Below are 14,025 nucleotides of genomic sequence, written 5' to 3' on the forward strand. Positions count from 1 at the left end.
TTCATCTCTCATTTCCTTCATGATGAATTCAGTTGTCTTTCTCTTTGTGACAAATTGGTTACGACTGGGGGACTTACTCTTATTACTTTGAGAGGGTTTGCTAAAATATATCACATACAATATACAAGCATTTAAGGTGGTATTCAAAACTTCTTTAATGGAAGGTTTCCAAAAGCAAAGAGGATTTTCTCCTTACCGGATTACCTGTTTTTTTGGTTTTCTATTCTTTTGCCCATCATAATTATAATGTTCATGAAAAAACAAGATTCCCCACATCTAAAAAGGGAACAAGGCAGTGCTGATTTCTTAAAGCATGTGAACCCTCAGCATGCTGACTGATTTTGAAATTATGACCTGTCAGGTTCCACTTGAAGGCAGGGCGTGTTTTGGCTCTTATCAGCTCTCTGCATTTTAATAGCTCTTCGTTATTCCTCTTCTCCCTTTCACTAGTAAACAAATAGATGTTTGACTTTGTCCCAGAGTTCAGATGGACTCTGGGACAACTCTGATGTTATGTAAGACATCGTCACTCAGACTGCAGCAGCAGAAAGTGGGGAAACAGATGGAGGGATGAGCAAAATGTGAATGGAGACAGTTTTTATTTTTTACTACATACTACTGATGAGAGAGACTTTATTTGTTTGAACATAATAATAATAAACTTTATTCACTTTTCTTAACATTACAAAGTGCTTTACAGAAATAAATAAAACCAAACAAGGCAAATAAAAAAAATAAGGCAACAGGGAGCACAGAGATAGAGACAGAGGCACAGAGTAATAGTAAATGATGTATAAAATAATAATAATAAAATGCACAGAAGTAAAACAGTGAAAGGCAAGTCAAGGCAAGGCAGCTTTATTTATATAGCGCATTTCATACCCAGGGGCAACTCAATGAGCTTTTCATAAAAAAACAACATTTTACAGTAAGAATTGGAAGAATAAAAACATAAAATTAAAAAGATAAATAAATAAATAAAACCCAATTATAGTAAAAATTGGAAACATTAAAATATACAATAATTATAACAAAAATAAAACAAAGTACAGAAAAATAGAAAGAGGGAAATAAAATAAAAAGCAAGACTAAAATAGAGCATAAAATATGAGTGCAGCATAAAATAATGATTAATGATTAAAATGATTTAAACGACATACAGTGCAAATAAAAGATTAAAATTTAAAGTGCTTTAAAAGAGCTCCATCATAAACACATGAAAAGAGTAAGAAGTAAAAGAATAAGATCAATTAAAATTTGTAAAAACAATAAATAGATCAATTCAAACATTTCAAAAAGCTTTCACAAATATAGTTAGTATGCTAATTTAGTATGCAAAAAGTATTTCTACAATTATTTTTCTTATAATTGTAAATCCAGTTTCGTGTAGATGCTACAATACTGTAAGTTTATCAAAGGTAAGACAGACATTCACAAAGCCATACCAATGTTTCAAAAAGCCTTTTCATTTTGTGCACGTGACGAGAGAGGCTTCATTAGTTTGACTATTTTAGTTTTTAGTTATTTAGTTTGTTAGTATTTGTGAAAAAATATATTTTTCTTATAATTGTAACTCTAAATCTTAAATGTGGTTTCATATAGATGCTGAAATACTGTAAGTTTATTCAAGGTAAGGTAAACAGTCACAAAGCCAAAAGGACATTTTTTAAATAAATTGTGATTATATGTATTTTTCATGCATTGATATATTGACACACAGTATATGCCCAATCTGGTTCATGAATTTGAGTTCCTGGCTTTTTAAAAACTTCACTTGCATGTATGTATCACTTGTTGCACGGTAACGATCCTCAGCGGCTGTAACAACCATAAACACACGTCCATCGCCACTTCCTACTTCTTTCAGTCCCTCTCCTCTCTGATTTAACCCCTGCCACCTTTTTTAGTATTTCTTAAATGTTGTTTTGCAGCACATTCACTTACACTTCCTCGTTAATATCTCCTCCAGACGACAGTAAGCGACCTCCTAAAGCGCCGACATTCGGCGAATTCCTGTCCCAGGGCAGGACGCAGGGACCCCGAGGGGAATGGAGCCGGGGACGGGGAAGAGGACAGAAACAGAGCTACAGGTAAATCAGCAGGTGTCAATATTAATAGGAATAATAATAACTTTATTTGTATAGCACCTTTTCCTACACGAAATGCAGCTTAAAGTGCTTTAAAACAAAATATATTACATATACCAAATGATTCACTCTAAAAGGACCTAAAAGGAGCATTAAGCACTGTTAAGAAACATTAATGTAATATAAGATGGAAAATAAAGTAGCTGAAACGTAGAATAAATATATAAAATCAAGTAAAATCCAACATTTTAAAAGAAGTTCAGTAGTGCATAGGTGTGGATATGATATGAAGCTAATAAAAGGATAAAGTAAAGAGGCAAGTATTTTTGATGTAATTATGCAACTAATTACTTTTAAGATTGGTTTAAAGGTTTAGCTATTCATTTTTTATTATTCTTTAGCCTATAGAAGGTTAGAAAATAACACAAACACCCATCACAAGTGTCATCTTTAAATCAGCTGCTTTATCTGAACAGCAGAGATTTATTTTATCATTTCTAGCAAATTATTATTGCTATCGATTAAATTTGTGAGTCAACTAATTTCAATCAATCAGACTTTATTTATATAGGGCAGAATCACAACAAAGGTTATCTCAAGCCACTTTTCACACAGAGCAGGTCTAGATGGTACTCTTTAATTTTAATTTTATTGTGTTAATAGTTGAGCAGAGTCTGTTTAATCACTAGATGGAGCCTTTTTCTTTCTGCTCTTCTTATTAATGACAGTTTCAGTTTGTTGGTATATTTTTGGGACTCTGATACTCTGCAGCAGAGCATCTGTTGTGTTGTTTTTCACTCACAGAGGCACTGAAATGCTTGAACGTTCCTGCACTGGTTAATAGTTTCAAATCTTGCTGTTAACATTTTTGTTTGATTTATAATATTTTATTGGCTGTACAGTGTGTCTGTGTTTGTTTGTTGAAAGAGACTAATGTTGTTTTGTCCAGCGTTATTTTCATTTCATTTTCATGTTCATTTTTTCTAACATTGTGAACTTGTGACATTTCTGGATTCCCCTTTGACAGCATGCATGACAACCGCTGGGAAGGAGAGAAAGAAGAAGAAGGAGAGGAGGAGAAGGAGAAGGAGAAGGAAAAGGAAAAGGGTGACAAAACAAAGAGAGAGGAGAAGACTAAAAAGAAGGAGAAAGAGGAAGAAAAACCCAAACCTCCAACCGTGCAGAAGGTAGAGGGGCTTCTTTTAGGAATATGATTGCAAGAGTTGAAGGAAATCCTTGTTCAAAGTTTGCTGTGATGGTGTATTTTTCATATGCTGTGATATCGGTGAACATGCTGACACAGAGCAAATGAAATAGAAGCATTTTATACAGTGAGGTCAATGCAGTAATCAGCAAGTGAAAAGAAACAAAAGGGCAGGAAGGGAGGGCAGGCATTTGCATTCATATAAGAACCAGGGCCATCTTGGTAAGGGGGGGAAGGTGTTTTTTTTAGACAGTCAGATGTCAGTAGCAAAAGGTAAAATCATCAAGGGGCAGGAATGATCAAAGGGCTGTTATCAGATGTCACTCACTCAATTAAAGGTGAGATCATCAGGGGCAAGAGTTCCCAAAGCTCTGTTCCCAGACGTCACTTGATTATCACATCTCTGCCCAAATGTGTATTTCTTCTTCACAAGCAAAGAATCTTCCATTAACTTACAGCTGGAGCTAAACTGGACATATTCACATTTTGATAAAAGTTGCCTTTTAGAGTCTAGCGGCCCCATCAAAATATGTAGCACAGAGTGAGTTTTTGGTGTTTTTGTGGAGAATGGGTCTCAAAACCTTGTCTGCTTCTGGAGGAAAGATGCTCTGCTTCCACTTAGTGATTTTATCAACAAGAAAAGCATCTGAACATCTGTGGTTAAAACATCTGTATTAATCTGTTAATGAATGTGGGTGATTCTTACAGTGTTTGTTATCCACAGCTGTTTATACTGTAGGACTGATGTGTTGATAAATCTGCAGCCTCTGAGATGCTGCACAGAACACAGTGCCATTACGTATAGCCATTCACAGTTTATTAAATCAGCTGATGACACCAGGCTGCTATAACCACACACACACACACCTCTACACTCATCAGATTGGTCGGTTATAACTCCATATTCTTCCTTTTTATGAATTAAATGTTGGGTTAGCAGCTCATCAGCCAACTTTCTTTTCAGCAAATGTAACTCATGTTTTAGTCTTGAAACGCATTGCTTGGCAAATGCGTGTTATATTACTATGGGAGATGACCCTCTGATTGGTTTATCACGTGTTACGCCCGAAACACACCCATGATTAATGATGGGGAATTAAGTCCAACCCTTTTAGACCATGCGCCTGTCGCATTGACCGTTTCTCCGCCGTTAAAATAGCAAAAAAGTGGATTTGGACATGCCCCAAAGGCACTTGCGCCACGCGATTTAAAAAAAGTCTAAAAAATAATGTAACAGCCATCATTTCAAACATCAAAAGCACTAACATACACAAAGAAACTTATTTTTTATTTGATTTAGATTTATTTAAGATAAGTTAAGTTAAGATATTCCTTTATTAGTCCCACTGCGGGGAAAGTTACAGTATTGCAGCAGCAAGTGGATAGCAAAAATAGAAAGAGCATCAATAAAAATAATTAAGAACAATTAATAAAAAGTAAGTACATAAACAATAAAAACTATAGTGGTGGAAAATATAGTAACATTATGTGCAAGTGTAATATTGGTGTTGAATGATATTACTCTTGTACATAATGTTACTATTTTTAATGTTATTTATTTTGAACATGAGAATAAAAACAGATAAAGAAAACACACAGCACGTCCTGATTTAATGTATAAAATCTTAATGTTCTCTCAGTTGTCTTTTGTATGGGGTGAAAGTTTTAAACCTGAATATATCAAAAAAAAAAAAACAAATCAGCTGTGATATTGTCTCATATTGATCGCTGCCTACTCAATCCAATCGAAAGCATATGGTTGGCAGATATTGTGATATCAGCAAAACATCAAATCATCGTCCATTGAATCAATATTTTATCATATTGTGAAGAAACTTGTGATTTACATCCCTAATATCCCTTTCCATCTTTTCTCAGGTGGAGGAGAAAGGCGCCGACGGAGAGGAGGATGATGAAGAATGGGAGGATGCCAGCGATGGAGAGGAAGTCGACGAAGGAGTGGAGGAAGGCAGCGACGGTTCTGACGGAGAACACGACGAGAAGAAAGACACCGGGAAGGAGAAACCAACCAAGAGCAAAGACGCCTCCCCTACAACTCCCAAACCTCGTTCTCGAACAACATCGGCAGGAAGCCCCAAAGAGCAGCGGACCCCCAGGCCGAAGGTCCACATCCCCTCCCCGGGAGCGGCGCAGGAATCACCCGAGGGAGGAAAACCACTCAGCCCCTTCTCCCCGCTGGACGGCCACCAGCCCGTTACAGACTGGGGGGAGGAGATGGAGATGCTGTCGCCCCGGAGCAGCATGGGAGGAGAGAGCCCACTGAAACCCCCCAGCGCTGAGTCCAGCCCCCCTCAAAAGAAGGAGCAGGGGGAGGAGACAAAGAGTCAAGCTGCCACCTCTAATGAACCTGCTGAGCCACAAAAAGAGGAGCATACAGGTAAGATTAGATACCTTCACAGTAATATAGGAGGAATATTCTTTAGTGCTGTGAGTTGAGGCTGCTGTATTTGTTCCACTCTTTTATTCCACAGCAGTATTAAGATGAACTAATACCCCTCATGACATTTAAATTACTTTCTAACTTATTTAGAATATACATTAGTCCTGTAGAGGGAATCTGATCCGCTTCAGACACTCCACAGGCGGAGGTCTGCGCTTTCAGAACAGGACGAATTATGAGAAAAAAGAAAGTTCAAAGGGCCACTTCTCGATGGCTGCACCCAAAAATAAAGATACTGGATTCACTTCACATTTATTTATACACGTTTAGTCAGCTGCAAAAACGAAGCTCACTGCATCTTCATCAGTCAATACATGAAAAAACTATCTCCAGTATCATCTTTTGGTGTAGTTGTTTTATACAAATTACATTTGTCAGTTGAAGCCATGATAAAGTATGACACCTTTCAGAGTCTCTAAACATGATATTTATGGAGTTTTATGTAAAAACAATCTAGGTATGCATGAAGCTGCAAAGGCACACCTTGAAGTACAATCAGGGGGTGCCATAAGGGCCTGTTACTGACAGGGGCCCTAAAAAATATTAGAACATTAGTAAACAAATTTTATTAACATTTTATCGTGAATTGACATTAATAGAACATTTCATTTACAATTAAACTAACGCATTAAACTAACACTTTATTTGTATGCAGAATGTTGTATGCATGTTTACACAGTGTTATATTTTCTGATCATCAGCTCTGCTTTCTCTCCGCTAATTCAACTGTATCTAGTCTCCGATCTTTGCCCGTCAAATTCAAATCCCTGAACCGTCAAATAAATGGTGACAGCTCAGATAAAACTGCTGCCACATGTTGGCTCACCTTTTCTGTTTCTCGCCACTTTCCTGATTTGTAGGGTTTTTTTAAGTCTGTAGAGGAAATGATGAACCAGTTTACCAAGTTGGCTGCTAAAATTATGAACAAAAGACTGATTTAACTTAAATGTATCTGCGTCTGTTTATTTCTCTTTTTTTTTTTTTTCTTTTTTTTTTTTACTCGGACTGAGCTGAAGATGAGAGCAACAAAAAAGTGTGAAGGACGCTTACAGCAGCAGAAAAAAGCTAATATAAATCATGGATCATCACTGCTGGCACTAATTTCTCTCCATAGTTTGTTTTAGATGGCAATCTGTGGGGGCTATCTTTTGTTTATAATATACTGTATCAATAGATAAGGTGACTAAATCTGAATCCACTGAAACTTAAACCATCAGCAAACAGTCTCTCTCTCTCTCTCTCTCTCTCTCTCTGTCTCTGTCTCTGTCACTCTGCTCTACTCTGATCTCACAACCTCGGGATAAAAAGTTGTTTGGAGAAGAGAAATGCTGTTTGAAGTATGAATCTTCCCCGCCTGTCTCTTTGATTCATGTCTTTTCCGCTGCTCTCCTCGTGTCTTATCTTGTCTCATCTCTTTTTTTTGTTTCCTTTCACTTCCTTTTACGCTCTACATCACTCTCCTCTACCGTCTCCCGTCTTCACCTCCTCTCCTCTCCTCTCTCTTTCTGACCCCCTCTGTAGCTGTAAAGGTTTCCTCGCCTCCAGAAGAAAAGACTCAAGTCCGGCAAACTGTGATAGTGTCAGAACCAGAGTCTGTTCCCGCAGACTCCCCGGCTGCACCAGTGTCTGACCCCGCCCCGCCCCAGGTGGAGGTGTCTGACCCCGCCCCGCCGCAGGTGAAGGTGTCTGACCCTGCCCCGCCCCAGGTGAAGGTGTCTGACCCTGCCCCGCCCCAGGTGAAGGTGTCTGACCCCGCCCCGCCCCAGGTGAAGGTGTCTGACCCTGCTCCGCCCGAGGAGGAGGTGTCTGACCCTGCTCCGCCCCAGGTGAAGGTGTCTGACCCTGCCCCGCCCCAGGTGGAGGTGTCTGACCCTGCTCCCTCTGAAGTTAGCGAGGCTGCTGTGACGAAGGCTGAGGATACACCTGCTGCCCCTTCACAAGGTTATAAAAATAAAACACACTACACAGGCGGAGGCACGCATCACTGCTTGCCTGGTAGACATTTTGAGTGCATTTCACAGTCTAAAGTTTAACATTTGGGGTTTTTTGGGGGGTGTCTCGCTCTGAGAAACATCCATCATCACTGACAATACTGTGGTCAACAGTCCTGGACTCAGACTGCAAGGGAGTGTGATCCTGGGGGGACAAGCTGTCTGTAGCTTTGTTTGGTTTTTTTTGCAAGAGAGGTGATACAGGTGCACCTACCTCCTCAACAGAGCCATTTCTCCTTCCAAATATCTGCAGCGGGTACAGAATGCTAATGCTGCTGTGGTCTTCAGCCTCACACCACTCACTCCACTACCTCTGCTCTTTCCTCCCTCCAAGTAACGGTCAAATCTTACACGTCTCTGCCTCTAGACAATTGGCCACCATTGATGTATTATAAAAGCTGGATAGGGCGCTGCTGCTCAGCCATCAGTTTTCCCCAGTGGTCACTCGCAGTCCTCAAACAGCAGAAAAGACTCTTTCTATTATGAATTTTTGATCCATGAAAGTTTTGTATTTGTAAAACCTTCCTCAAACCGAGAAAAACTATTTAAAAATCCATGACATGATCACAATGTAAAGTCTGTGGGCTGAGCAGGAACTCATGGGCTAGGCAAGTGGGGGGAAACACTACTGCACATATTCAGTGGGCCACGTAACACAAAAGTAAACTTGGAAGCTAGACACATTTTTTGTTGTGGCATATGTGCGACCCAAACATTTCTTATATGACTGAATGGGCGCCATTTTTGGTCCCATAACCAGCTCTTATAATAATTACATCATGTCGGCCCCCCTGTTTCTCCCCGTGGTAGCTCATCAAGGCTCCACTCTGTCGCAGCGCTGAGCACACTCTCAGTTGTTTGTTCGGTTTATCACGACATCTAGCTCTTTATCTTACGGAAGTTGAATGCCTTCCCTAAATGCCACTTTGGAGAAAAAAAAGCCTTTGCTAAATTAATATAGAGTAATGTGATTAACATGCTATGTTTAGTTTCAGTGATCAATACACAAGTTTAAAGGTTCATCAGACGCCCAAACAGCGCACAGTGGTTTATGAAACTACAAGACAGGATTTGACAACTATTTTCTAGTCATGACAATCAAAAGGTTAAAGGTTACAAATTCATCTACCATGAATGTGGATAGGTAAGGTTTGGGGTTAGAAAAAAGTAGTGCATGGAGCATGAAGCAGTGTATGGTGTACAACATATCCCAGTGATTATGTAGCCATAGTCTAATTTGTGCCGCTAATTTGAAGTTTAGTTATTTGAAGAAACACGACACAAACTTGAAACAATGTAGGAAAAAGTGTTTTATATGTTCCTCAGTAATGCACTAGTTGAACTTGGATAATCACTTCTGCTTTCTTTGTTTCAGAGCTAAAATATGGACATTAGCCTTTTTTTGATGGTCTGTTTGGAACATTTATGAACTGGTAAAATTTATTTTCCCATGCTTTGTGGGTGTGACCTTTCTGCTGTGTCACCACCATTCATACCAATACAACCAGTAGTTAAAGCACTAAAGCACTAAATTGTTTAGAGCACAATTTTATTTATAGATATAACTAGCTCCCAGTGCACCAGAATGATTCATTTAACTTAAAAATGTACAAGATTTTCTTCGAGGAGAGCTGAACCCCCCCTAGAGAGTCAGACTGAGGTCCAACAACCATAGTCTCTCAAAATTCTGTGGGAAACACTGGTTTACCAGGGGCTCAGAGTAGTGCATGATGGCCAATGTTTTGCCTTGCACGATGCTGCTGCATTGCATTGGGGTTAAAGTTGAGCCACTTTTTTTTTACCAGAAGGCCTTTCAGTTTTTTACCTGACTGTTGAGGTCTTTTTTTTCAAGCAGGCATTCATTTAGAGGGAAAATTAAGCAAATGTAGTTTGCAACAGATCAGACACTATAATGTGCATCTTTTCTTTTCTTTAAAAATTCCCCTTATCTCTCTCTCTTTCTGACAACAGACAAAGCAGACACCCCTCCTCCCTCCTCTCCCGCCATCCTGGAAGCTGAGCAGAGCTCCTCTGAGCCGGCAGGACACAAAGATAATAACAACCCAGCATCCTCTGAGACTGCCGCCGCTGCTCCGACAGCAGAGATGTCGGATTCTTCAGAGCAGCCGTCCTCAGGTGCGGTCCATATCAGTGACTTTGAGACAGTGTCTTACAGTAAGAAATCCCTTGCGCACCTCTAACGTCCTCTCACGCTTCACTTAATCTTTAATTTTATTTTATTTTTTTTTGGGTGAATATGTCGGTGTGATATTCCCATCTTCATGTTTGTCACTCTCTTGCCCTCCATTTCCCCCTCTTTTTTTAAAAATGTTTCCTCCCACGTCTAACTAACACTTGTGAGCTTTTTTTTTTTTTGCCTGGTTTTTGGATCTAACACAAGCTTGTCACAGCACCACTGCCTCCTCCAACCAATCAAGACCCCACTTTCTTGTTTTTGACACTCCTCCTGTGATGGACTGAACTCCTTCGTCTTTAACCTTGTGTGTGATGTACGCTGCCCTCTGTTCATCCTCCTCCTCATCTCTTCTGTTCTTTATGTTCTTCATAGTCTGTTCTGGTTTCGTCCTGCATGTCGTGTTGTGTGCTTTACCGAACCTCAATCTACTGGCTTCTCGTTCTCTCTCCTTCAGTTGCTCTGATGTTAATTCATGTGAAAATTCATGTAAGTTTATTTATGAAACGACTGATCTGAGGAGAGAGAACGGGAGCAGTAAAATGTGACCCTTTGCTTTGTGTGATTAGCCTGTTTTTCTGTACAGTCATGACGTGTTTTCAGCTAATCTGCTGCACCAAAACAAAATGAAGTAACGTTTTATTTGTTTTTCAATATTATCAGCTAGGTTTAGATATGAATGCTACTAAAAATATTCTACTATATCTCTCAAAATAGTTGTGCTCCTTGACTTGTGTTATGATTCAGACCATTTTCGCAGGGGTCTGTTAGGCGAGATTTAGGTTTGAATGACAGGGTCAGGCTGACACGCATACAGGTTTTTGGCTCATCAACCCAAAGTGGCGGCAGCTGCTACTCAGAGAGGATGATGGGAGACAGGGGCGGAGGTAGGGAGTGTTTTCTCAAAAGCCTCAAATCTATGTAAAAAATACAGTGACTTCAACCATCTGCTGACTTAATCTGAATGAGTTTATAACAGTTTTAATTAAGAGTCAAACTTCTGAAGACATTTCAGCTGAGGTTGACTTACAGGGTGAAGTGTAATTTAAAAATGTTTAAATATTTTTTCTTTTCCATTTGATTTTATGCCTAATAACAATTAAGAATATGATTTATTTATTTATTTGCGCATTCTTTTTGGAAAATATGTTAAAATGTTAATAAGGATCAAAATAAGTCACTACTACTACCATTAATGTTTGCAGTCATCATATAAATGCAGTAAAATTAAATTATGCACATCTGAAAACAAAACAATTGTCCCTGGCTCTGGGTGCTCTGGGTTTAGCCACTAAGACTACGTTCACACTGCAGGCCTTAATGATCAATTCCGATTTATTGCTCAAATCCGATGTTTTGTTTGGCTGTTCATATTACACTTTTAAACGTGGCCTGTCTGCGGACTGATGTGAACAGCTCACGCTCCTGAAGTGACCCGCATGCTCAGTTGATCATTAATGACGTCACGCACAGAACGGTGTTTACAGAAGCGAACATGGCAACAGCAACAGATGAACTTATGAATAAACCATCAGTATAAATATAATAAGTTAGCGTAGCAACTATATGTGAGAGATGCTAATAACACCTTGTTATTAATGTGTTTGCTGACATTAATTTAGCTGGATTTAATGTAGTGCACAGATTAAGAGAGTAATGGATTATGACTTGTATCTGAGTCAATCCAAACTTTTTAAGCACTTTCTGTAGACTTTATATACTGTACTACCTCTGTTTTAATGAAACAATATGATGCAGCCTTTAGCTTCTGGTTTTCTTTGTTTTCTCTCTGCACAGCTTCACTGAACTTTTTTATTAGCTGTGTTTTATGTAGTGTGTTGTGTCTGGTGCTTTTTTTTCTCCTCCCTGTATGTCTCAATACTTCATTATTTATATTGCTATATATATATATGTTGTTTATTGAGGGTGGTGCAGCAGTAGATTCCGCCAGAAAGAAGCATTTCCTGTAAAAGTTTTACCACATGATTTTATTTATTGCTGCTTGAAAGCACATCATGGTACCATAAATTGAATTTATATTTTATTAGAATGAATGCTCTTATTTCCTCACTGAGGTAGATCTGTCCGTTTTTTCAGCTCACAGTGGTTTAAAAGTGAGCGAAGTGAATCCACCACAGACATCAGCCGCTCTCCTTACAATCACTTAGCTTGTGGTTTCTAATGGATACGTTTAATAAGAAATAATAATTTGAGGTCAACTTATTCCAGTTAGCTGCTTAAAATCACAAAAGTATAAACACGAATGATAATAACTCTCACAATAATAAAAACACCCCCAGTGATCCATCATGATTGTCTTTAACTTTAAAATTGAGAATTAAATTGATAAACTATTGAGATGAGAAAGAGTTTACTGCAAAAATAGACTAATTTTCAACATATTTTAAGTTGTTTTTTAAGGGTGAAAGGGTAAGGTTAGTTTGTGGTTGTTTGACCTCTTTTTATAATTGCTGCTGTAGCAAGTAGAGCTTAAAAAAGTAGTCAGTTATAATCAATAAGTAAACTGGCAAAAAAGTCATCTGCAGCTAATTCAGTAATCATTTAATTGTTTGAGTCATTTTTTAAAGCCAAAACATACTAAACACACTCTGGTTCAGCTTTTCCAGTGTAAATATTTGGTGCTTTTCTCTGTAAACCCAGTGTTTTTTGGGGGGAGACTTTCTGACTTTTTTATAGACTAAACAAAAGAATTGTCAGAATAATCAATAATTTAAATGATGGTTAGTTACAAGCTTGTGCAAAGTGGCACCAGCTGAGTCTTAATGTTCCTCATGAGTCTGATTACTATTCAAGAGACATTTTGGCTGATTGAATTCATTTTTTATTTTTGTTAGTTTAGCAGAACCTGAACGAGCCACATGAATATAATAATTTTAAATTGTAAGAAAACTCTTCTGTTGTCTCTTTTTTGTTCATCTGGTGTAAAAAGCTACCTGATTTACACTTGTCCTGATGACTCATTTGTGATAAACAGCAGAAATCAGATGAGCTCATGTGGCCATTGTTTGTGTGCACGTGCAAACACACACACACACACACACACACACACACATACACATCTGTCGGCGTAGTAGCGTGACAGTGGTGTTGAGTGTGTCGGTGTCAGGGTGGAGATCAGGAAACCAGGGAAATTACAGGCACAATTAAGTTTTTGAAAGGCTTTTTGAGAGGAAATGAGCTGCAGCCTGCTGGACAGATGATGCTGCAGATAGAAACGAGACCGTTTGAAGTGCTGAAGTCTTATTGAATTAAAGCTTGTCATGTTTCTGAGGCGCCAGAGTCGATAGTCTGACTGTGTGTGTGCGGAGATGGAGATGTACGACGTGAAGGAAAGTAACAGTAAACAAAAAACAAAAACACTAAAACTGCTCCTATGATCAGAAAATGTGAGAATAAAGAGAAATATTAGTCTGATAATTAGCATGTAACAAAAAAAGAGTAATTTTCCTCCTTTAAATTCATCCAAAGTGACACATGATGTAATTTCACTGAAGAGTGCGCCACATGAAGTGAAAAGACATTTTTCATATACATATATTCATATTTAGGCCTGTAACAGATTATTATATTAATCATCGATTGATCTAGCATTAATGACTTATTCATCTTTTATTTAAAAATGATATTACGTGTAATAATTGCAGAAAAATGGCAGTCACACATTAATGAAGCCTAAAAGTGATGACTCGTTTTATTTTCAGTTCCAAAGATGAAAAAAAATAAAAGTTTTCGACAACAAACACTAACATATAGAAATAAGGAAAATAAATCAAATAATCAAAATAAATAATAAAATAATCATGACAATAATAATACAAAATATAATATGATACCAAATATAGTAAATATTGACAATACTTAAATGAGATTAAATAACTTAATTTAAAAAATAACACCATATGAATATGGTGACTTATCAAATTAGATTAAACGAAACTTTTTTTCTTCAGATTTTATGATTTCATAATGATATAAAACTGAGAAAAGCAGCAAAACGTCACATTGTAGAAAGGTTGTTTTTTTTTTACTTGTAATAAAAATATCAATTATTTACCCGTTGATTTGCT

At 38.0% G+C, this 14,025-nt stretch overlaps 1 protein-coding gene across 1 annotated transcript in view; it reads left to right on the forward strand.

Annotated features, from left to right (window-relative positions):
- ccdc9 (coiled-coil domain containing 9) overlaps positions 1-14,025 on the forward strand; it is a gene marked incomplete in the record, with an annotated part of 45,720 nt that overhangs the window by 13,149 nt on the left and 18,546 nt on the right. Inside the window, 4 exon segments of the mRNA XM_062419314.1 lie at positions 1,970-2,090; positions 3,115-3,274; positions 5,170-5,689; positions 7,274-7,538. Of these exon segments, the coding sequence (XP_062275298.1) occupies positions 1,970-2,090; positions 3,115-3,274; positions 5,170-5,689; positions 7,274-7,538 (1,066 nt within the window).

The sequence above is a fragment of the Scomber scombrus genome, chromosome 5, assembly GCF_963691925.1.
Source record: "Scomber scombrus chromosome 5, fScoSco1.1, whole genome shotgun sequence".
NCBI classification, from domain to species: domain Eukaryota; kingdom Metazoa; phylum Chordata; class Actinopteri; order Scombriformes; family Scombridae; genus Scomber; species Scomber scombrus.